We start from the raw sequence: 25354 nt of genomic DNA, 5'->3' as shown, positions 1-25354 counted from the left end.
GAAATTCTTGCATATAATTCGCCTCTTATTCAGTTCATTGCTTCCTTCTTATTTTTTAAATCCCAAATATTTGCCTTTAAGTTTTTTAGCAGTGCATTCAACGCTTCCATAACGCTGTCTTTTTATGCTGCTTGTGTAATTGACGATGGCTATTTGGGAAAAAAGATGTCATACATGTGAATCATTTTAAGGGTTCTATTAATCGATAGAGGTCATTGAAATAAAATTGATTCAAATCAATTTATAGATTTTTTATTTTTTTTTTAATTCAGCCCCACTATCAGTCGTACAAGTAATGGGAGCGACAAGAACTTATGTGGCCACTGGGGGAAAATGTGACCCACTCCTGGGTTTGTACGCAAGCCCCCAAATGAAATTCAGGGCCTCATATGTCCTTGCGCCATCTGGCCAAAATAAAACTGCTGCTTTCTCACTATTTTTCCACTACATGGCCGATGATGCTTCTCTCCAGCTTCTGCTCTAAACGTGCTCCACAATAAAAAAATGCAGCTGACTGATGCAGCTCTCAAGGAGTTCAACTTTTTCCTCCACCAACCCATTTGTGGGGTTTTATGCATAAAGTCCTGCTGGCAGGGTGATTCAAGCTCCACAGGGTTAGAATGTATGGTATTGTAGGAGGGGGAACATTTCCATATAATGGACACAGTACATCTTCTTTAGAAACCCTCACGAGGAGCGCAGATGAGGATAAAGAGGAAAGAAAGAAAAGAAGATCAAGGCAGATTTCAAGAATGAGAGTGCAATGATGGAGGAGGAGGCATGAGAGGCGGGGGGATACTGGTGGAGGTGGCAATAATGAGAGAGAAAATTTAATGGTAGAGACAAAGGGGTAAGACGGAAGGAGGTAATGTTAATGCAGTGCAGCCTGCAGGTTGTGCTCCCCTCTGCACCACTTGTGAGCACTCCTGGCTGCGGTGAGCAGTCGCTCCTTTATATCAACCTCCCGCTGCTACTGTAAAAGGAGACGCTGCGCGAATGTACTTATGTTTTTTTGTGTTTTTATGTGTATGCTTGTCTGCAGTACCCTTTGTTTGGAAGCTTGCAACAATCTGTCATGCTGGCTCCTGATTTGTGTGGATAAAAGAAGCAACAATGATGAGCCCCATAATGAGAGCTATTTAGCATGCTGTTCAAAGCGAGCTGCCACGTCTGTCAATCAAAGGAAGTTTTCTAGTCTCTTTGTAACAATTAGGGCTTTTGTCATGAAGACGTCTTGAGTTTTAAATTGACGCTGTGGTGACAGACATGCACTAATGCCCAACTCCCAATCTTTACTTCTGTTTATACCAAGGTTTTTTTTTAATTTTTAAGTTCTCGCAATTGCAGGCTGTCAAAACTGTTTCCACAAGTTGTTGAGATGACGGCACCTTTAAACTGTGTGACTTGGGTCAGATATTCTAGTTATCCCTTCACAAGCTTCACATAACAGTTTGCATTACTTCTGACTACATTGTACTTGAATTGGTGTTATTTTTAGTGTTATTTTTCCAATTTGGAAGGTTCTTTTGTGGCTAGGATTTAACTTCCTGACTGATGTCTTGAGATTGCGGTGAAATATTTGTTGCCTTTTCTCTTCAGTTAGGATAGTGGCCATAACAATGATTTAACCTTTTCATTTTAGTTCCGTTAGAATAAAACATGTCTCTAAATTTTAAGATAAGTGTCTGTTAGTGCATTTACAAGCTGTAATTGTCCATGGAATATATTTTTAGAGGAGTGTCTAATGCCCTTGTCAGGACAGAGCTTGTTTTACTGAAGATGATGACACTCTCTCACCAACTTCAGCCTCACAAAGTCTTTTTTCTTTTTGTTTTGGTTGAGGTTTTACAAATACTTGGATGATTTTTATGTGTAAATACATATCTAAAATGGCTGACACTGATACTTACTACTGCAAATATGACGCAATTCAAGCATTTCTGAGAAATAAAAAAATATTTATTGATCCAAATACCACATAACTGATTATATGCTGCTGTTTATTAGCACATTTCCACCTATTTCAAACAAAGTACATCAACCTCAAAACATACTAGACATTTATTCTATACAGGCATACATTTTGTATCGTACTGTTGCTTATTCTACTAACCTAGTAACCCATCTAAAGCAAAAATCTTGTTTATTGTATCATAAATGTTTACATCGTTGACCCATAATTGTAGCTTAGCCGTGGCTTGACCCATTTGCAGCACCCACCAAAGCAATAAGGGGGGGCAACACCACATTTCACTGCCCTCTGTCAATACACCTGGTGTGACCTTATTGGCTGAAAGGGAGAAGAGAAGCTGATCCATTGCATTGAGCGTCTCCTCCCTTCTCGACTGTGCTCTCATTAGATCTACACTATTAAACTCTTTATGCATTTGTCTGTAGATTGCTTTCTGGAAACAATTGTAGATCCCTTCAGGTGGTGTGCGTGCTCCTCTAAGGCTAAGGAACTGATGGAAAGTGTGGATATGCATGTTTGGAGTGATAAAGACACTTGGAGATTTTTATTTTTTTTGGTGTAGAAAAACGACTATTTTTGTGTTTAAATCATTGTGCAAAATATACTTTACCATGCACAAGATGTGCTCTCAAGTTGAAAGTAAGAAATGTTGCTATACAATAATGTGATGGTATTAAAGAAATGATTCGACTATTTGGGCTCTCTGGAAAGCAATTACATGAGAAGATCAATACTATTTTTATCTGTATAGCAAACAGGGACTGCAGCCTGCAGCAGCTTAGTTTTGGTTCAAAAAAAAGAATTAGATCTGTCCTAATGTAACAGTTGTACCAACACTGAGTTTGATTCTTGAAAAACTATTTGACCTGAGGAAGTAGCTAGTCTTAATCACAACAGGCACCAAGAAGCCAACTTGATAAGATTCATTAATTAAATTTTTTGTGTGTGGATAAAGAGAACTTTATTGCTATCAAGTTTACTTTCAAGCAATTTTTAAATTGAATTTTGAAGACATTAAAACTGCACCGATATATAATCTAAAGAGATTCAAAAATGCCAGAGTCCAATACGGCCATCCATTTTGATTAGTCACAGAGGGTCTGGTGCCTCTACCAGGGGTCAGTGGGTCACCAGTCCTCAACCAACCATGCACCCTCTTCTAAGAGCAACCAGTGAGCCACACATACATGTTTTATGGTTGGACACATTGCGAGAAATGGCATAGAATAAATTTGAAATGACTTAAAACCACTGAAGAAATACATTGAATGAATCCCAAGTAGTATCCCAACTGGATAATATCCTTTTTAAGCTGCTATTGAAAACATAAATGTGAATTCAAATGATTTATTAATAATGTGAACATAACATAAAAATATTTTCAAAATGATTTATTTATTGAACTTTAGCACTTTTAGCTTTCCATACATATGCAACTGCACCCCAAATATATTTTTTAAAACATTCTGTGGCTCTTGTTCCGTTTTAACAAATAACATCACATAACCCATCACACAAAGTTATACTTTGTTTTCTGTGTTGCCATCGGGCAACGAGGCATCACTCTGGGGTGGAGTTGAGGCGCATGGGAAAGTGCAGCTCAGAGGAGGCTGACTTGCCAGACATGTCCACCGTCTGCACTCCCATCTTCTTCAGGGAACGCTCGTCTGTCACGGAGATGGAGCGGGAGATCGCAGGACGATCACAGGAATCCTGTGGGCCTGAGAAAGATGGACAGATGCTTTGACAAAAAAGTGTATATCATGTCATACTCGCTATGCAAACTGAAATTGGATAAAAGAAAAAAAAATTAAAAGAAAAATGAAATATTATGTTCACTTATTTGAGTTTATAATGAAGAACATATTCTGAAGATCTGTGACATACACTCTGGCTCCCATTAGTTTAATCCCCTATTGGTATTCAGCTCATGCACTCAATTTTTTATTAGATTCTCTCTAGTAAATGACATCCATTTACTTTTATTACAGCAGATGAATGAAATGAAACCTACAGTATTTTCTAGCGCACACTGACTGAATGCTTTAGCTGCTTATGGCCTGTAGTGGCTCATGGCAGTGCGGCGAGCTGCTTCAGTGCGGTTGAGCAATGACTGCAGTCTGGTTGCAACTTGATGTCTCTCATCATCACACGCAGAGGGGGGAGAGAGAAAAAGAGAGAGAGAGAGCAGGCTCAAGATGGTTCGGTCCATATTGGGAATTCTACCTTTGATTTCTCCCACAAGCTCCTGAGGTTCACCAGAGGAACCAGCAGGGGGCAGAGTGACCACACACACAAAAGCACATGCACGTACACACACTGATTTCTCCAGTATGCCCGTTCACATGCCCCCTCCAGGTCTGACATTTACAGCTAAGTGCTGCAACGGCTGGTTATTTATGTTGAGAGGGCTCATGATGAGGGGAGTGCAGCAGGTGGCTGCATTACACTGTTTATCAGAGCGACGCAGCGGCATTATCACTTCATGAAGTATCTTAAAACTAACTCACAAGCATGCATGCACACACTCACACTACATCTGTCTTTCTGTTGTCCTCTTCTTCACACACTCCCTTCTTGCTGTTCCATGTTTTGTGAAATGCCTCCCAACTGCTCTTCCCTTTCCGCCTTTCTCCCACAGATGTACTCCTACCGTCTGGACACTTGTAGGGACTGCAAAGGCACTAACCTGCTCTCGTCAGGCATGTCAGCAATACACAGCTAATAATTCATGAAATTTTGGAGTTTTATTGGCAAATGGACCAATAAAAAAATGCATAAAAACCTAATGTGAACTAAAGGAAAATCAGTCTGTCTTATATTTCTTCCTTCCTCTCCTGCTGAATGCAGCAATAATTTCCACAGATCTCAAATGTAAGTTTCACAGCTACTGTTGTTTTTATTTGCTTCTACACTTACAATCACCTCCCGTTGTCTTTGCCTTTGCCTGCACTGCTCTCACATGCAGCTGGACAATCTCACCTTCAATCCTCGGGGGAATTTCAGTAGAGTGCAGATCGGGTGAAGCAACCTCACCTGAGTTGTTCTGGTTAGATTTGACTTTGCTGTTGGTCTTCTCTTGCATTGTTTTCTCGTACTCCCTCACCTCCTCCAAGCTGAGCCCTGCAGGGAAACAACATGTATAGAAGGTCATAGAAAATACACATTTTGTACAGCCATAAACTGCAATACATTTATTAGGATTTCATTCGGCACAAGGCGGTGCCTGACTGGTGGAGAAGGAAGTGAATACATGGGTTTACAACATTACCACTAGATATCTAAAGTGTGGTCCAAGAACTTGTTTGGTTCTTGGACGTGTTACCCCTGTGATGGATTGAAAATTAAAGAACATTGAGAGTACTGCTACTGGTCATGCATGCCACAAATCTGGCTTTTTTTGGAGAACAAATATAGTTAAAATACACCCATAAGAAATCCTGTTTGCAGTTTGCCAGAAAACAAAGTGGCTAAGCAACAAACGTAGAAGATGCTCTGCTCTCAAAAGACCACAACTGAACTTTATTAATTAACATAAAGTAAAGCTTTTGGTGTACATCATCCTGAACACCTCATCCACAGTTTTTCTTCAAGGTGTATTTGGAAGCTGGTCAAAGTTGATTGTAGGGTGGACTGAACTAAATAAAAGGTGACATTAAAATAAAACCTGATTGAGATTTAAAATGATTTGAGACTAAACATAAAGGTAGAGTTACAATGCAATAATTTACCTCAAAGCATACTCAGTTGTAAGAATGGCCCAGTCAAATCACAAACCCATATCAAATAGAGGAAAAATAAGGTCTTGAGTTGGAGGGAGTATTTTGAATACATGCCATACTTTCTATACTTTTTCATACTCTGTTCTGAAATCTGTGGTGGCAACGTGACAAAATGTGTAAAATTTCAATGTGTGGAGGCTATGGAAAGTTTTACTCTAAATACAGTAGTGTGTTTTTGACCAACCGTGCCACTCGTCAACCCACGCAACTGCCTCCCTGTGGCCGACCAGAAGAATGTCCTTAATAATCTGAAATTACAAAAGAAACTAAATCACATCCAGCAGAAAAATCTGAGCAAAAAATGCTTAGATGTGAATTCGTCTACTATCCTGTTTGTCACATGTGAAATACTAGTATTCAGATTGTTATGCAGCACATTATTGTCTCAGTCAGAGCATCGTTTTGTTTAATTAATTGGAGGAAATAGGCTGTTTTGGGGCCTACATCAACAATACAACCTGAAACAATTATGAACATGAATAAACAAACACTTTGAGCTTCACTTTATGCTTCATTGCTTTCCCTCATTGTGGAGGAGAACTGAAGCAGCAGAGTTAGCTCTACAGAATTACATGAGAAGCAGTGCAGAGGTCATTTGAGACTGCCCGCCCGCGTGGTGCCTGTAATTAAGCTAATGTCTGGAAATTAATGTGGCGAAGATTTATTTGTGTCAGCATGCCACAAAAGGCAAACTCTGATAATAAAACACAATCAGCACCAAATGAGGATTGTCATTTTGTCCTCAAACTTGGCGTCTTTGCATTAGCAGTGGGCTGAAATAAAAGTCTGACTCACTCCATGTAAGAAATCCTCCGTTCTGGTCTGGAAGCCGTAGACCTCAAAACTGCACTGCACTCTCTTATAGGAGCACATAATGGGGCTGTGGTTGTCCCTCCAGCCTTTCTCCAGAGGCCCTCGGTTGGTTTTATTTGACCGCCAGAGACTCAGATCCTGCACAGGGTAAAAGATATTGGAGTTATACGCTGAATTTGCAGAAACCTTGCAACTTTGTGGTGTTCTCAAAGGGAACTATAGATGCCTGTGGACGTTCTTATAAGCTGCTGCACGCGTGAGAATGACTGATATCTGTGTGGAGGTGTAAGCTGGGCTCAACACAGCCCTGAGGAGGAAAAACTGATGCCACATATTATGCACCTGCGACCAGACGATGGTTAGGATTTTATGTTCTCACCATCTTGTTTAATATAATCCGCTGGTGTATTGTAGACATGTGGTTTTTTTTAGTTGTTTTTTTTGGTTGCATGAGTTTGGATGCATTTGTGCTGGAAGCTCTTTCTACATGGTTGTTTGCACACAAACCTGTGAATTCACCTTTGTTGCTAAGGGCTCGCAGGCACTAAAGAGGTGTGAAATCTCGGATGAGAAGGAAAGAAGGAAGGCAGAGAGGCTGAGTTATGTGAGGGCATTATTGTTTTATTTTTCAGGAGAAAAACCTAAAGCTAGACACAATTTTTATTCGTGTTTAATGGATTATAACATTTATGTCCACCTAAAAGCTTTTAGAGCATAAAGGTTTTACATATGTGTGCAAAGTGAGTAGACAATCATATTTCTCGAGGTAAAAGAACAATCCAGCTTAGCTATTTTAGAGCTAGCAGTAGCTAATTATCCTTTTATTGCAGATCAGGCAAAAGTATTAGTAATCCATTTACATTCTTGCGTTTTGTAAAACGAAGACCATAGACATGTCTAATTCTGCTTTACAACTTTATTTTATGGTTTTCATGATGCTATTTGACTATCATTCTCTAAGAAACAACAGAGGCCTTCACAGGACATAGCTGGTTGCACTGGATTTTACTTAGGGTTGTCAGAATAAAGGAGACTGACTACAAATGCAAACCACACTTGGATTAGATTTTTACTACTACTAAAATGTAAAAACTGTTTATGTTTTCTATTATTTTAGTAAATACACATAGAAATTCCAGCAAATACATTGTAATTTGTTGTAACTTGACAAAAAGGGCAACTTTGGATAATAAGTATTGAAGATGTGAGGCAAGTAATTTCAACAATGTTAGTTTATTTAAAATTATTATTATGGTTTTCTTGCTATTATTTCATTTCTTTCACTTTTTTGTTTGTATTATAAATTTTGCCCCACGTACCTCTGATTCTTTGTAGTGCTTGTCTGGGATGGGGTCAGTTAGGATGTCCAGGAAGCAAACGTCCCCCTCCGGGGTTGGCTTGTCCCCAAACACCTACGTCCAGACAGATGGGAGGAGGTCATGCAGTGTAATGACTGCAGATGCACGAACACGCACACACATAAACACATGCATTACTCACTCGGCACCGAGCGGGGATAAGAGTAGATAAGTAACTGTGTAGAAAACGGAGGTCACACACCATAACACCCCTCACTACTGTATATCCCACCCCAAGGCCCTTGGAGGAAATCACACTGGAGCAAACAGATGAGAGAACAGATAGAGAGAAAAAGCACAGAAGGGGATAAGGGAAAACACAAGCCTGTATGTTGGATATTAAAGCGAGGGAAACAGAGGTGTTATGAAAGCAGAATGCAGTTTGTCTTGAGAAAGTGTGGCGCAAACATGGATGAACAGCCAAAAAACAAATTGATCTGTTTTCTGACCTTGTGTAACGTCTCTTAAAATGCAGTGCTGAGATTGTTTATTTAATAACTCTAACAAGTAGTAAAACATGAAATAACACTCCGCTACGCGTCTGTTACTAAGGTCTTGCTCATTCCCATGGAATGCTGCTGTTGCTCTAGCTGGAGGTATTTAGTTTCCTCGTTCAGTCTGTCCTTGTAAGAAAACTCATTCTGCTCCATATCGTCACAATATGGTTTTAATTGTATAGATTCTGCATTCCTCACTGACATTTCTCAGCTGACTTGACAATAACAACTTAACAATGAAGTAACTAAAAAAAAACACACATGCACATGCATAGACAACTTAAACCTGAATAAATTACTTTTAAATCTTTGTATTTTTTTGCATGATAATATAAAAAAGTTTGCAGTTTGTCAGAATGTGAAAACAGAGAAGTGCCCTTGAATTTTAAAATTTATGGGAAAAACTCTGCAAAATCCTGTAAACAATGTCCAATTTTTAATGTCTCAGAAATTTTTGTTGAGGCTTCTTCATTAATTCCTTTTGTGAATATTCATTTATATCAATAAATGAGCCACTGTAACGGACCTTTATCTATTTATGGCTCAAATTTCGTGGAGTGGAACTTAAAATTAAAATCTGCCCATCCGTTGATTTTTTTTCGTTCAACGTATCTAAAATATTTGAAAGAAAGTACAACTTGGAAAGCAGAAAAAGCTGGGTGCATTGGCACTTGACATGTTATTGGTATGTTATTGACTGAAGTTTGCAAAGCATCCAATCCAGGTGTACCAACTAATTTTCATGGTTCTGATTGGCTGAGATTGGAGAGACTGTAGATGTTAGCATGAAAAGATAATGGCACAAGTGCAAATCTACGAAGACATCTAAACTCACAGGCTGGGAAAAGAGAAAGTTAATTAAAGATACACCTAAGAAGTCACCTTTTTTCTGGAGGAGCTGCAAATGCTTATATGTAACAGGGTTACATGCACTTTTAGTATAGATCATACACAAAATTTTATATGTTTTTATTTTTGGCTGTAGATGTGGGCATGTTCTGGTTAGCATCAGTTTAAACAAAATTATTTTCTGTAAGATTTCCACACTTCAATACATGTTCTCTTGTCTTAACCATTTTGAAGAGTGTCTATTTGGCAGATTTCTGCATATTTGTACCTCCATGGCAAAAGGAAAGAATCGACAATGTAATTTATAGATGTAAAATATAGATAATAAAATAAATATCCAGGTAATTTTAGATTTTTAGGTAGATATTTTTATGCAGTGCTAATAATTGTGGCACTAAGGATTTAAAAACAAATGAAATAATTTTATAACCCAGGATTTTTTCCCTTCACTGAATCAATGTAATCAAAAATAAATGAAGGTTGGATTTTACTACATTTATTATTGTTAGGTAATGCTGCTGCAATCAAAGTGGAGTCTATTTTCAAGCTTTTTCAGAGCTTTAAAATAAGAATCACAACATTCCTCTCAATAAGCCAAAATAAATTGAAGCAGGTTGTGTCTTGTCTTTTTTTTTATTATTTTTTTTTTACTTTGATCAATTACTCAGAGCAGGAACAAGGGGCTAGGCAGAGCTGCAATTGCTTGTAAATTTCTGTCCAAGTGTGTTGATGCGCATTGGCCATGGACGAAATGCAGCATGGCAGCCATGATCAGCACACAGCACGTCTGGTTAATAGATCTGCCAATAGTGCATTTTGTGCTTTGCTTGTTTTCCTTGTAATGGCCACATCAACTTGATGAACGTTTTCGTGGCACTGCAGAGAAAATTGCAATTCCTCTCATTCCCCTTTTGTCTCCTTTTCTTCCCCCACTTCTATGATCACTCCATCTTCTGGCTTTCTCCCCATTAGGCCTATACTCACATTGTTGTTACTGCCGTTGTTGTTTTCGAACCTTGTCTCGATGCGGATTCTGAACTTGGGGACTAATGATACCTACATGAGAGGTAAACATGGGAGAACATACAGTGAGCGAAGGAAATCCAGTGACCTCTAAAAAGAGATCAGCTCGATTGTGTTCATAGGTAGATAATATGTGAGAGTACTTACTGAGTACTCTGCAACATCAGCAACATTAAATATAGATAGAGAGAAATAACATTAATTAGTCAAATGCATGGACATAAAAATTAAGTAACACATAAGTGTAAGGAATGCATAAACATTGGTTTCATTTACATCCAATGAAAATCACAAATACAGCTTCTCAGAAATTTGTAATATTATGTAAGACCAATAAAAAAAAACCAGGATTTTTAATTCAGAAATGTGAATATCCTTAAAAGTGTGTCTGTATTGTCAAATGTAGGTATTCAATAATTGGTTGCAGTTAATTTTGTATGAATAACTGTATCCATGCAGCATGTTATGGAAGACATCAGTCTTTACCTCTGCTGAGGTATTAAGAAAGACCTTTAACTTCTCTGGATTGTTGGATTTAATCTTTCTTTTGACAAGACTCCACTTTATGGGGTTTATGTCAGGCCAGTTTGTAGGACAATAAAGAAAATTAGCACCATAGTCATTGGATTGGAGAATGAAATCAACACTTCCATAAATCTTGTCAGGAGTGGGAAACATTAAGAGCTTCAAAAAATACTCACCTGTGATGGTGTAGGGGTAGAAGTTCCACGCCTTTTCTGTCACATAGAAAACTCGTGGCACAAAAGCTTTAGCCCAGGATGGCAGTTTACTAAAATTGGAGCCAAAGGGAAAATATCACAAAGTGATTTAAAACTGGGAGGAGCAAGAGGCAGATTAAAGATGGAGACAAAGAAATCCTAAGTGTTTTATTGGGCCATTTAGAGCTACATTACCTGTAGGCTATTTCCTCTACAGTATGACTCTTTCTCAATTACACCTGCTGTGATGAAATGCTTCGAAGTCGCATGTCTGAACTGAGCAGACGTCCATTGTGCAGTGACTGTACTGTGTGTATTCAGAAAGGAGCGCTCAACGCCCAACACTTAAACATAGATTAGAAAAATCCTCCAGAGCGAGAGTGTTTCTTTGCTTCCTTAAGAGTTTATTTAAGGATTAAGACTTGGGTTTGTAGTGGTGACTGGAATAAGGCATGAGGTTGCATTAGGGTAATGAGTTGGGTTAGAAAATGACTTTGGAGAATTCTTGCCATTTTTTTTTTTTTTTTGGAGCAGATTACATTATGAGCACGCAATAAATAAAACAACACAGTGTAATGAACCCTGAACCCATCTGTTTAATAGTTTAAAATTCAACCTTAAAGCAAATTAAATTGTTCTTTGGTTTGGTTTAATCGGCACATTGTTTGGAATTACAATGTGTGGTTTTCAAACCTTGACTGATTAATGCTTGAGTATAGTTGGAAGAAATAACAAGGACACAGCGCACATGGTTGATAAACCGTGAAGGGATTTGTAAGGTAAATGCATTAAAAAAAGCAGCTTCATGTTTTAGAAAGTATGCTTATTGATTAAGCTACCATGCAGCACATTAAAACTACTCCTACCTCAGTTCAAGGTGACGGTTTAACACCCTCATTACTTCACATCAGGGTTTTATTTTTTGCAGTTCTGGGGGTTTTCCATCAAACTATTTCCAGTGTTAAAGGCCATTGTTTGTAGAAATTTTGCAGGTGAAATTTCATAGTTTTTCTGCTAGTTTTTCTACTAGTTTTTCTGTCATTTATGGCCTTGGAGTAGAAAAACGGTATGCACTAACATTAGCTTTTTGTAATTAGACAGATTCTTTAAATAGGGTAATTTGGCAAAAAGAAGTGAAATCACATTTTTTTTTTTTTAGTTTTGAAAAACTGTGGATGTATCTGTGGTTTTAGTTAGTAATTCAAACTAAAGCCACAATCAATGAGTTGAGCCAAAAGCTATGGCTTGAGATTGAAAGAGCCACTTCTCATTAAATTCAGGCTTTACAAAAAAAATCAAGAAATCCAAATTATAATTTGAATTTTCATACACATTTACACATACTGAGTTGTAAACTCATGAAATTATGCTAGAATTTTTATGACTGTTTGCACCATCAAAAAAGCAGCTTGGTCTCTGTTAAACTGTTGCTATCAAATAGTTGGGAGACAAACAACAAGGTGCAATATTGAAAACTTTTAAGTTATTTTTACTTTTATTCTGTCCAATTTAAGCCAAAACCAGAAAACACTAAGAAAAGTTAGATCTCAAGTCTTTTTCCAAATTTCAAGTCAAATTTAAAGGGTATAAAACTAAAACCCTTGCCATATTTTCCCAGTAACACTGATTTGCTGAATCAAACAGAACCGTTTGTGCTTAGGGTTAATTTTTCACAAGCATTTAAACATTATTTTCAGTGCTCAAGTAGATAATTATTAACAAAAAATAAAACACAAACAAGTAATGTTTGTGTGATCAGTTACACCATCAATGGCACTGGAACTGCTGAGCTGGACAAAACCAGGGTCCATTTGTCCTTTGTACGAATGACTGACTTGCAAAACTTATGTCCCTGAATGCTCATTTCACTGGACAATTGTGTTTTGACCAAACTAGTGTTTGAATTAACAACTGAAAGAAAATGAACAAAACAACTTTTTCAGAAAGTTGTTCTGAAAAACAACTTTCAGAATTTGGGTTCCAAGGCACAGGTAAAAAAAAAAAGGAAATTATTGGAGTGATTTGTGTAAGAAGGGTGAATGAACACCTTCAGGCAAAGATTCAGAAGAGAATGCAGTTAAATGTGTTCCAACAACAAAGAAACCCATGAGCACTCAATGTGAATAGATGGGGTTTTATGCTTTGCTTTATTTTTATTTTCACATTTTTAAACTTTTGAATAATCTTCCTTGTGTTTCCTATGCTATATAGTATTATGGGTGACTGTAAGTGTGGCTGTTATCATATCTTTTTTTTTTTTATGTTGAGCTGCTTTGAGCTATGGATTTTCCACTGATGCTCCACTGACTAAGATGAAGCTTGCATCAAATGAAGCCATGCAATGAGGTTCATAATGGAAAAGATAAATAAAGCAAGCTTCGCTTATGACAGTGTGACTGCAATTTGTAACATCATGGAGTCTGTTGCAAAACTGTCACTCCATTTACAACAAGGTTGACTGGATGGTTTCACCCGCTTAACTCAAGAAATCATTCAGAATAGAGATAAACAAGCGAGACTATGCTGCACTGCAGACTCACACAAAATCCCAAGAGGAACAACAAGAGAAGGATTTGTTTATCAGTAAGTTGCAACCATGTCATCATCAGAGTTTGTCACCCAGCTAATCAACTGTGTGCACATTATGACTGAGATGGGCACAAAATTGAAGGAAGGCTTGTATTGAGGTTTGTGCTTCATTTGCTCAATTAAAAGGACATTTTACTCTGACGGCCTGTTGTGTTATGAAAGGGGCTTATGTCAACCTTTACTAATGAACGCAGTGTATAAAATCCTGATTGACAAGGGCTAATCAATACTTTTCACTTGCTATTATATAAGTATTAGGTTGTCACTAAAAAGGAAGTAGTTATCAGATAATTTTATAGCCTTAGCACTCCCAGCTCAATATTAGAAACAGCCGTTGCAGTAATCTCTGACATAAATCATAAACACTATCTCTGGTGGACCGGTTGCCAAAATGGTAGCAAAATCTTATTAATTCAAAATGTCACTTGAGCAGACTTTGCTCAGGTACTTATGTAATTAAGGTGCAAAGTTATTTCTATTTCTGAAGAGTTTGAGTGTTATCAGTCACCTAACACTAAAGCAACCAATCACAGTCATGAATTGAAACAACAAATTGCAGCAGCACAGTTTCCTCATCCTCTTTCTCTGCTAATCTAATCTAGCAACAATTATGTTGACGGTAGACTATATATTAAATGGACCGAGCTACTGTAACCTCACCCAATGATTTGTCATATGCAGTTTTGTAGCCTCATTTCAGGTATTTGGCTGCCAAGATGTTGCTCTATTTGGAGTGAGAGATAATTTAAGCTGAATCCTACTTTCAGGTGCTACACCTGCTTCTGGATTTAAAGTTTCCCTTCAACCATTCATAATCCCCCTATCAGATTATTTGCTACCTGATTTTGAGTTATAGTACATCATGGTTTAGCTTCATTTTCATGCATGTTTGGGACTTAAGCAACAGCTCAGCCAGTGTTCCACATATTTTTGAACATGTATACATAATGAGTGTTGCATCAGTGAAATGCCAAATATACTGCACTTGCTCCTCTGCTATGTAGTTATGTAAGTGCTACATCAATGTCACAACAATGTCTTGGTAATATTCCTTATTCTCATGAAATGCTATGCAGATGCTCTGTCTACACTGATGAAAATTAACTCACTTATGCATGCTTACCTCTTGAACTGACAGCAGCTTGACATTTTTGTGAACAATTCAGCTAAGAATTGTCTGACAACTTGAGGAGACATTGAACTTTAAACCTCACCATCTAACCTTAACCCAGTACAACAATATAAATTCAACACCCTCTGTTCTGATAGACTGTACAAAATGGGGGACAGACCAGTAGTGACACACATATGTGAAAGGATGTCAGGACTATGTCAGGACTTGAGGAATAATGGTGAAAATGTGTCGCCTCAACTTGTATCCTTCCGCCTAGATTTACTAGTACTAGCTAGTCTTTTCATTTAAACAAAATCTATGTAAATAGTTAACCAGCTTGCAACATCTGTCAGCACACAATGGTATTTATTTAAAGATTGTTCCTGTGTAATCTTCCTGAACATAAAGTACACCTGGTCCAGTGCTTCTGCCTTTTTAAGTCCCTCATTTCTGTCTTCTCAGGCACCATCAAGTCCTGACCGATGGCCAGTCATGCTAGATCTCGTTCTACTGGTGCCATTTCTCGCCACTGATTTGATAAGGTTGAGATTAAGAGTTTTGCAAGAGTAAGGCTTTAAAGGGCGTATCATTAATTTAATCAGTTTTTTTTTTTATATCCAACATCACACGAATCAGAAAAAATAATCTCCTTAATTATGCAATAAAGACTTATTGGAAAAATGTTTTGTTATTTAGTATTCAATTAAGAAGTATATATTTTTTTATAATGGCAGTCTATTAAAATGAAACAGCTCTTAGTGGCTATTAGGGACATTAAAATTTTACAGATTTTCATATTGACTTTCACTTTTCCCACTGATATCCATCTGTTCAATGCGGCTTATATTCTGTTCCTTTAAACCAGTAGCCATTTGCCCAGAAAACGAAGAAAATACAATGTTGGCAGAAACACTTTATTTGCGATATCCTGCACATGTGGAATGTGTTCTGCAAGCAGAATATGAAATAATAAATTAATGTGCTTATACTTATCCTTGAATTTGTCTCAAAGGGAGTTTTATCCTGACTCCAAGTTCAAATAAAATACATAAAACAGAGAAAATTGAGCTTATAAATAAACTTGCAAAATTCAACTGTGCTTATATGTTTGTGTATGCTCAAATTATAGAATTATTCAGAGCTAAAATTAAATGAAAGTTTCAAACAATGTATTGTATAAATCACTTAAAGTTCCTACTTTAAAAAGTGCATTAAACGCATCTTTCGAGCAGCTCCGCCTCAGGCTCTGCTGTACAAATTCAGCTACCCCTTCGTCGAAAATGCCATGGAACAGGCTATAGTTGGCATGACTGACAGAATTATCAGTCAGTTAAAATTGACATACAATGACGGTCCGTCCCACAGGCCCAGCTGTAAGTAAGAAGCTTCCCTTTTATTACCCGTCATTGTAGTGAACTTGGTATTTATAAAATGGTAGCCACTTCCGGTTCAACTTTGGTTGACCTAGTTGCAGACTTATAAAATTGCCTTTTTCAAGACCCTCTTTACCGAATAAAAAAGAAATAATTAGTAATCCAACCCAACACTAAACCTGGATTCACCAATACAGACCAGTAAGAACTTTTTAAGGTATTTTTAAGACTATGGGCGCTGCGAGTGGCTAACAGCTAGCACTAGCAACATGTCGATTTTATTTAGAAGTTATGGTTGAGTTACTTTTCTATTACATTCTCATACATACTTTACTGAGCATTTTTTTCGTTTAATTGTACACGTGCTATTTGAGCAGTTTGGACTGACGTTGAGCTTAACTGGGATACATAGAAAAGTTTTGCTAAATTGTTGGCTGTTCAATTATGTCCGCTGTTGCCTGTGTATTTTGTTAAAATATACATTGATATATTGCTTGATATGCATTGTTGGGCTGCATTGTTGCTTTACTTGGCGTATTTTTTATTTATTTATTTGCATATTATGGGATCCCTTTTGATTGGTGTGGTGCAGTTTTTGCATTTTCATGCACAGCGTGTCTTGTTCAGGCATAGTTGACGTCTATTGAAGGCTCTGACTGAAACCCCACGGAATATAACATATAAAGTAACAACATAATTTTTTTTTTTCAATAAAAAACCATCAGTAAGAGACATGGTACTGATTAAAAATTAGAATGATATAATTGATGTCTATTGGTAGTGCTAATATTTATTTATTTATAATTTTCACTTTTAATTCACAAGCTTTAAAGCCTTTGAAAGCTCAATTTTCAACACTGAGAGAAAATGATAAGAGGCTTAAATTTCTTTCACATCCTGCAATTACAGCCATCAAGATGATGTGGACGTTTTCCTCCCAGCTGGAGGCCTGTACTTACACAATTAGAACACTTAAAGGTTTACTGGATGATGAGCTCAGGGAATGATAGCAGCTACCACTTTAACTCACACTAAGCCTGTTGCGGACAAAAAGATTCCTTGAATGTGGATGTAGACAGGTTACAGTTGCCTTTCTGAAGATTGGATCTAAAAGATGCAAAGCTTTAGAGGAGGGCAAGAGACTAAAGATGGCACAACATCCGTTATCAGAGTGATAGAACTGACAACTTAAGACTGGGACTGGAGTTGCAAACAGGATTATTGGCATAGCAACACAATCTTTAAAGAGATGATCTCATACCTGGTGAGGTAGATTCTCTTCTCGGTCAGCTGTCCAGGACCATGCTGAGGGTGAATATCCGGCTCATTCCTCACCACCTCCACTCCCTCGCCCCCACCGCTCTGCTCACAGTTGTGCTTACTGATCATGTAGAGCTGCCCAATCTTGTACTGGAGACCAGAAATGTGCCAGGAAAATGTTTATGGTGGTGAGACAGAGAGAAAAAAAAAATATTTAGAAAACATGTTCCAAAAAGCCAATGCTAAGTTTTAAGGGAGCCTACTATTCAAACTTTACGTTTTGCATGTTTTTATACTTCCGTTTGGGTCTCAATTTCTTCTAAAAACAGCCCAACTGTTTAATGCCAATGTTGTTTGACAATAAGTTGATGTTTTTTTGGTGTCTGGAAAATGAGCCGTTTCAAAAACTCACCATTGTTTAATTAACAAGCAGTGCACCGTTACCTAGCAACCACAGGTGAGTCAACCCGTCACCTAGCAACCCAGGTGGATCACCATCTGGTTTTACTGCTGTATGTGCTGTACAATGGCTGCTGGAAAAGACACGTGTTTTGCTACTGACAAACCATTCACTCTTGCTGCATTTTTGTTGGCTGTCTTCTGCTTTTCACAGATATATGGTTGTATAATTGCTCATCTGTTAGAAGCTTTTTTTTTTTTTTGTGAAAGTGCAAATGCTGAGTTTACAGCAGCAGCTTATTTATTAAGTGACAAGAGGCCCTAAAAGAACTCATTCTGAAAGGAGCTCAAAATAGGCAAAACTGGCCAGACTAAAATTGCATTATCTTGGAATATTTAGTTCAAAAGAATGTAATTAACACATTTTGTACAGCTCATAAACCCACCATAACCGTTTCAAGGAATCATAATAAGGCACTTCTAAGTTCACTACAGTGTACTCTTTGTTTTTCTTTCACATTAAAAGTACCCATGGGTGGGTGCTTACTTGTTTAGCTGTGTCTTTTTAGTGGGTGGAGCCAGCAAAAATACTTCTGCTGATATGAACTGTGCACTGTTTCATTTTCTTTTCAGTAGATTAGTTTTGGTTTTATGCATCTTTATTTACCGGTGGCTCTTTCCTAGATAAATCTAATGACGGTGCTTTTGTCCACATTAACTATGTAACCCATGTTTTTTTCTCTTTCTGCAATCCTTGCCCACTGATTCTGTGTTTAGCAGTGTCTTTTTTTTTGTTTGTCTGGATATAGCAATGACGCAGCTTTTCTGACCTTTAACAATATATAGCGTTTTTTTGTTCCCTATAGAAAGTACTGCTTCTATGAAAACCCCTCGTTTCTCTCAGAAACTTCCTTATTGGGACAGTATTATGTATTTTGCAGTTGCATAGTACCATTTTACCATCAAGTACCATCCAAGTCATTGTGTTACCTTCAATTCTTATAAAATTGCTGTATATGTAATGGCACTCGGTTAATACTCAGTGTTCAGTACATCATGAAACAAAGCTTCTCATTTGACCGTTTACCATCATTCTTTGGAGCATTGGACTGAGAAGTAGTTTGTATGTTGATCTCAGCAGACTCGCAGTTCCAGCAGGTGTTTGCTAATTGCTGTGAGAGCATTTAGCATTTAGGCACCCGTGAATGGTTGCCACAGGAGATTCAAGGATTTCTCAAATATGCATAAACGAATCAGAGCAACAGTTTAAGCATGTTTTATTTTATTATTAAGGAATAACATTGTAATGTGCAAAAAAGTACATTTTACATTATACTAGCCCATTCAGATGACACTGGTTGTGAATTATGAATAGACTGACGAAACTTTACGACCACATCTTTTGTCTTAATTGTACTAAGCATTGTTGTCAGAGTTCAGCGTCCAATACAGAACCTTAGTACACTTCTGCAACTTTCACTTTTCTTTTGGTTTAATTTTCTTTGATCAGCCCAAGTTGTTATGGTGCAATATATTACCGGCATAACTTGGAACCTGGCCTGTTTCTGGCTGTTTGTTGACACACCCATCTAATTACTGTTTAGGATGAAGTGACACATTTTCCTTCAATAATAACAACACTCATTGCAGCCTATTTCCGCCAAACAATGTACCCTCTGACACCACAGTAACAGTTGATTCTGAGAAAGATAGAAATTTTCCTTTTATAGCAATTTGCACTCACAAAACCTAAAGGGTCTCCCTTGGCAGTTTTCAGTGTCAGAAAGCTGTGAACATCCTCAGATGTGTGTTGGTGTGGTTGATGGGTTGGACCTGCTGTGGTTGCAAAAAGGTTAACCAGCAGTTCTTTAGTCCCACCGTTGCAACAACAGAAGAAGATCCCCTCATTCAGATAACACCTCTGTTGTGCAGCTTTCATATTTTCTATTTTATCTAATCTTAAAAGTCAAAATCTGCTCTGAATCTTTAACATGAAATAACAAGCCTTGCATTACACAGCCATCTTTGTGATTTTGAGAGGATAAGGACAAATTGACTTGGCATTTAAACAAAAGCTTAAATGTTTTTAAAAAATCACACAGGCAAGAAGGTATTACATAAAATCATAGATAAAAGGCCTGCTATATCAAATCAGTGACTGTGTTTTTCCTTTTAAGAAATAATAGAAAACTCATCTGCAATGAGGAAGAAGTAGCATGAACAAAACAGCCCATGATCACAGCCGCGGCGTTAGGTTTTGTTTTGACAGACACTTGATCACAACTTCTTGGGTGCAAGCTTTCGCATTTCTTTTTTTTTTTTTCTTAACAGCCCATTGGTGTGTACAAATATTGCCCTGAAGTGCCCATTTTGGAATTTTTTAAATTTAATTTGGCCAGGGAGGGTGAATGTGTGCAGTCCTAATGAGGAAGATGGGACTTTGTTCTCTGCTGCAGCGCCAGTTTGTACCCACTGCTGATGAGGCACTGTGAATGGAGTATTTTCTTTTACTGCTCCTTTGGGCATGTGAAGTGATCCTCGCTGTGCTCAGCCTGATAGAATCACTTTTATATTTTCAGAAATCTACAGTCCCTTTTTTGTCATTTCTTTTAGGCCAAGTTACACAGTTTTGTGTTACTTCAATTGTTAACCAGTTGCTGCAATTCATTTTGTTGCCCTATATTGGAGTGGCACAAAAGCAGAGTTTTAATTAAAAGCAAGTAACATCAAAAGATAGGAAAAAAGAAAGAAAAAATGAGGAGGGTAGACATCTACATACCATCCTTCACTTCTGACATCTTGTGACACTCCTTCTTATTCCAATTACAGTGGAGTATCAACATTCAATATTTACTCATTGGGTGTTTATTGGACATAATTAATCATAGTAATGTGTACTTTAACACCACAGCACTGATTACCTCCTACACATGCTAGAGATCTTTTCACCTTATTAAAGACTTTTCTGTCCTTAAATCTCTATCATGGACTGAACTGCTGCCATGTGTCACATGTTGACAGTTTTTGGCATGTTTCCTCCTACTGTTGTTTTTTTAAGACCAGTCTTAAAGCAATGCAACCATCATGAATTCTGGAAAGGTGTAAATATAGCCTGTCACCTCAGGATGGAAACTCTGCTTATTGTGTCAGTGTGACTGCAAGTGAACGGAAGAAAATATACTTCAGTTTCCTTATGATTAAATCTCTCATGCACATGTGCTCTTCTGCAATTTCCAGTTCTAAACAAAATGGAAACTACCTTGCATTGGCACTCCCTTAGTCCTGTGTTAAGATAAAAATACAGAAGATCCAAGATTATTTTTAATGGCCTGCTTTTAAACCGCAAAATAAAAAAGATTTGATAAAAACCTTTTTGGAAATAAATCAATAATTATGATAATGATTGTGATTTAAAAGTGGGTTGTATACAGTGATTTGCACTGATAACTTTGTTGCCACAGAAACACTGTATATAGGAAAAATTTATTTTTGTTGTACAATTTAATTTATAATAGATTAAATGAATATGATTAGTTAAGGTAAAAGCAGAGTAGCTTTCTGTTATATTTATCATATTTTTGAAAAACAAATAATTTGGCTTACTGAGGGTTAGTTCATAATCTGCTGCCAGTTTCCCATCTTGTCCTATATGCAAGCATTTCAAAATGTCCTTGTTGTGTGAACTAAGCCACAGGAAATAAACAAAATTTGGTGAAGCATTAAGTCTTGTCATGTTGTTGATGCACTCCTGTTGTGAATAGGGCATGTATTTTAGGATCAAGGATGTGGAATTGACAGCATTCTGCTTTATATAAATGGGGAACAGTACATTTGTCATGACATTGCCACCTTTTATTCATATTTTTGGAGTTTCATATTTATGAATCATTATTTTCTGGGAAATATTTTTCTTACATTATTTGAGAACCCTAAAGAGACCAGGCAGATTATGTTTCACTTTCAGTTTCAAGCGTCAACGATTTCAGGCGATTCTGTAACAGTGAAGTATTCTTGTTGTTAAGTTATGAGCAATAAATCTCATAGCAGTCAAATGGACTTTAGATAATTACAGTTTGGAAGATGAAAAAGTCACATCTATATCCATCTAATCCGCCCTTGACTTAACAGACAGAAATCACCATCTGACAACTTCTATCTTCCCCACGGTGCATTCAGATTTAAAGGAAAAATTCTTCTTTTGATAAGGATTTAAATCGGTAAAGTTGTAAGTTTTACAGCATTTATATTCATGCATACAAACTAAAACAGTCAACTCCACAAGATTGTGGATCATTAACTGTTTTTAAACTCACAAGTTGCAAACAGCTGCTGCTGTGTCTGACTAAAAATGGAAATTTATTTTATGTTTGCTACAATTACACAAGTAATAAAGTTAAGCTAAATCTATTTCCAAATGGAAAACTGCTTTATAGGAAATGCGTCTTAAAAATTCAATCAGTATCTTTACACAAAGGGCAGTAGAGAAAATAGCATTGAAAACATCAGTAATGTTTGCAGAAAAACGGCTAAGAATAAAACTGCATGTTCCTTCTTCAGCTGCAAGCTAGTGTAAGCACTACAGTAGCACCAGGTGCTGCTAAAGTAACAATTTAAAGTTTCCAACAGCTCTGTCTTCAAAAGTCTAACGACTGTTTACAGTTCATTTATAGATTTTCTTTCTTCTTGTATATAGCAATCACTCAGGTAGGTAATTGTGGTGAATTTGCTCAGAAGGTTTCAGTTTTTGTGTTGTTGAAAAGGTAATAATACGTAATAATGTAATAATTGCTGTTGCTCCGATGAGTCACGCTGCTAACCTTACTAAGATGTTAAACCTAAAAACCCCAGAGGCAGTGACGGTCTCCTGTTGACATAAGCATTTGCTGTAACTAGCACCAACTCTGCCCTCCAGAAATGTTGTCGTCTTGTGACATTTTCATCAATTATATTCTAGTTGAAATGCAAATATTTAGCTAGCTCACATACAGTGTTTGACATATAAAGACAGCTTTACTTTAATGAAGTGTACAGAGATCTTTTAAACCATGTTACAATGCTAAGAAATGTCTACATAGCATGAATAAAGATTATTTAATGTGAATTGAAGAAAAAAAAATCCCTGGTAAAATATTATTCCAAATTTCATTTGTAGCCATTGTCTGGTGTTAGCAAACCCAGCATGGCCTTCTGGAAGCATTTTAGAGAGTGTGTCTTCATACACACTCTCTTAAATGAATTGCTTGCTAACGCAAATTGCAAATATGTCAATCGCATGACTTCAGCTTGGCGCTTTTAAAAATCTAGACATGCAACAACTTCTTCAGATGACTACTTCTAAAGGAGGATGCACCGAGTAGAATCATCCTTGAGTAGAATCACCTCAGACAGAAACTATGAGTTTACTCTACTCAAAAGACCTCCACCTAGTTGAGCTATTTTAGAATGAGAGATTTGCACCATTGATGTTCAACTATCAAATCTACATCAACTATTAATAACATGTTTTAGTTCACATTTAATGTTTCCAATGAAGAATCCTGGTTCCTTTGAAGGCAGTAGTGGATTCTGCTACTAAGGTGTAACCCATAAAGCAGCTAGTAAATGGATTAGTGTCTTCCTCAACCAAAAGAATGCAAAGATTGAAATATCAACCGTACTGACTCACTCTACCAACTGAGCGACCATTACCTGTAAGCTTTTACACAAGCAAAACGTAGCTCTTAGCATTTCACGGCACAGAAGCAAAGTATTGTGTAACAGAAGAGGTAGCGGACATCCAGATGTGCATAATCCACCTCTTTTAATGCAGCATGTTGGTTTGAATGTTGTAAATGGCATGAAACGAAGTAGCGTTTTTTTATTTGATACATCCTCAGGCAAAGCTGCATTTAAACTTGCATTACATTCAGCCAAAAGAGGATTTGCTGCAAGCTCAAGTTTACGTGTGTCCTGCACTGATACCGTAAATCCCATTCCCAACTGTTATTTGTCACTGTCATTGTTGTGGTAACAGATAGAGGTGAGGAATAGGGGTAGGTGGGGGGGAAGTGGAGGTGTGTACAGGAGAGGATGAGGACATTTCTTTTGAAGGACACTTGAGGGAATAACTCTCTCACTCTCTTCCCTATAACAGGATCTCTGTGTGAATAAAACTGCAGGCCAAGTAGCTTTGTCTGAACTCAGGTCTTGGTCAGCCGTAACCAGTTTGACTAGTTTCTGTATTTGCTCTGAATGCTGCACAACTCCCTCATTTGTAAAGTACACACACAAAGGGAGGGACAGTAGTAAAACAACAGAAGCCTGAGTTTGTGAGGATGCTGCCCAAGTGCATTGACTCGGTTAACGAAGGATGCTTCAAGATCCAGTGTACCAAAACACCCTCAGAAAACATTTCCCATCATCACATTAACACTTTTCTAGATTGTAAGTTGATTATATATGATCACATTGCAAATTAACCTTCTCTTTAGTTCGCTAGTTTACAGTAGTGGGAGGGTAGTGGTTCGTTTGTGTGTGTGTTGCATGAGCGTGGGAAAGACAAACACTTACCTCCTCCACCGTCAGTGGCATGCATATGCGATACTCTTTCATCAACATGGTGCTGCTGCAGGGAACACTGTCTTTTGGAGGTGAACAGAGACACTGTGCTTTGGTTTGTTTATCTGTGTTGTCTCGCTTGCATAGTAGACTTGCTCAGGCACGCAGCACATGGACCACAGTGACCTCTTTACAGCCACTCTCCTTCTCCCCTTTGTTTTGCTGATGTCAGGAGTCCGTGGAGTTGAGTCCACCTCTTTGTCAATGAATCTCTACTGTTTTTCTTACTTTTTTCCGCTCCTCTGAGGCTCGTCTCTGCTTTTGGTTTCTCTTCCTCAATTAATCTTGACTCGACTTCTTAACTGCTGTTAGTACTCTGTCCTTGGCTGCTTCTTGTCTCCGTTTTCTGTTCTCTCTGATTGCTGTTTTCTCCCTGCCTTTCTGGTGCTGAAGTAAGAGCAAAGTGGTAATTGGCTAAGGTAAAAAAAAAAAAAGAAAGACCTGGAGTTAACCAACCTTTCCCCTCCTGGCTCTGTCTGAGTTTGTTTAATTCCTCTGCATGTGTAACCTTCCTGTCTCTGCGGTGCTCCTCCTCTCTAAACCGGCCTCCTCTGCTTTCAGTTCCTCTCACAAATTCCTTTGCCGGTTTTCCTTATCTGTTTTTTTCCCTCTCCATCTGAGAGTATCCTGTCCCCGCCCACTGTATTTTCATTCCTTTCCACCTGTGTCACCTCCCTCCATGATCTATATCTCCTCTTATGTTTCTGTCACGCAGATGGCTGTCAATGTTTGTGTTCCTCTCGTCTGAAGTCATGCAGATTTTTTTACTTACATGTATACTTCTCCGACATCTACAGCCAGAGGCACTTTTGGCATAGATATGTTTTTGTAAGGGCATGCTAATGCATGAACTGCTATTTGGAGTTATAGCACCAACATCCACCAAAATGAGTTGTAAAACCACACAAGTCTTTACTTCAGCAAAAACCTCTCAAAAGAGAAGTGCAGTCAATAAAACATTGAGAACTTCCAGTAAAGTTAACCACAAACACCAGCTGCCGGCTACTTG

General features: G+C 37.7%; 2 protein-coding genes across 6 annotated transcripts in view; one reads left to right on the top strand and one right to left on the bottom strand.

Annotated features, from left to right (window-relative positions):
• Positions 1–1941: 1941 nt before the first annotated feature.
• On the bottom strand, positions 1942–24939 carry pitpnc1b (phosphatidylinositol transfer protein cytoplasmic 1b). Its single transcript, XM_044115891.1, has 11 exons — positions 24802–24939; positions 24298–24732; positions 17351–17499; positions 10996–11084; positions 10442–10449; positions 10256–10327; positions 7887–7979; positions 6550–6705; positions 5939–6002; positions 5009–5095; positions 1942–3693 (listed from the first exon to the last, which is right to left on the bottom strand). Exons 2-11 carry the CDS (start codon positions 24343–24345, stop codon positions 3533–3535), a joined length of 927 nt encoding a protein of 308 aa, XP_043971826.1. The 5' UTR covers positions 24346–24732; positions 24802–24939; the 3' UTR covers positions 1942–3532.
• The window catches only part of LOC122830522 (glutamate receptor ionotropic, NMDA 2D), a 109895-nt gene continuing 95633 nt past the window's right edge, over positions 11093–25354 (top strand). For 4 of the 5 annotated variants that reach the window (XM_044115885.1, XM_044115880.1, XM_044115883.1 and 1 more), the window contains exon 1: positions 11093–16089. The gene's annotated coding sequence lies outside the window, so the exon portion shown is untranslated. Of the gene's footprint in view, positions 16094–25354 lie in introns of all 5 variants that reach the window. The other variant, XM_044115884.1, reaches the window with a different exon arrangement.

This window comes from Gambusia affinis, linkage group LG05 (assembly GCF_019740435.1).
Source record: "Gambusia affinis linkage group LG05, SWU_Gaff_1.0, whole genome shotgun sequence".
Classification (NCBI taxonomy): domain Eukaryota; kingdom Metazoa; phylum Chordata; class Actinopteri; order Cyprinodontiformes; family Poeciliidae; genus Gambusia; species Gambusia affinis.
The sequence above is the reverse complement of the archived record's forward strand: the minus strand, read 5'-3'. Positions and strand labels throughout refer to the sequence as shown.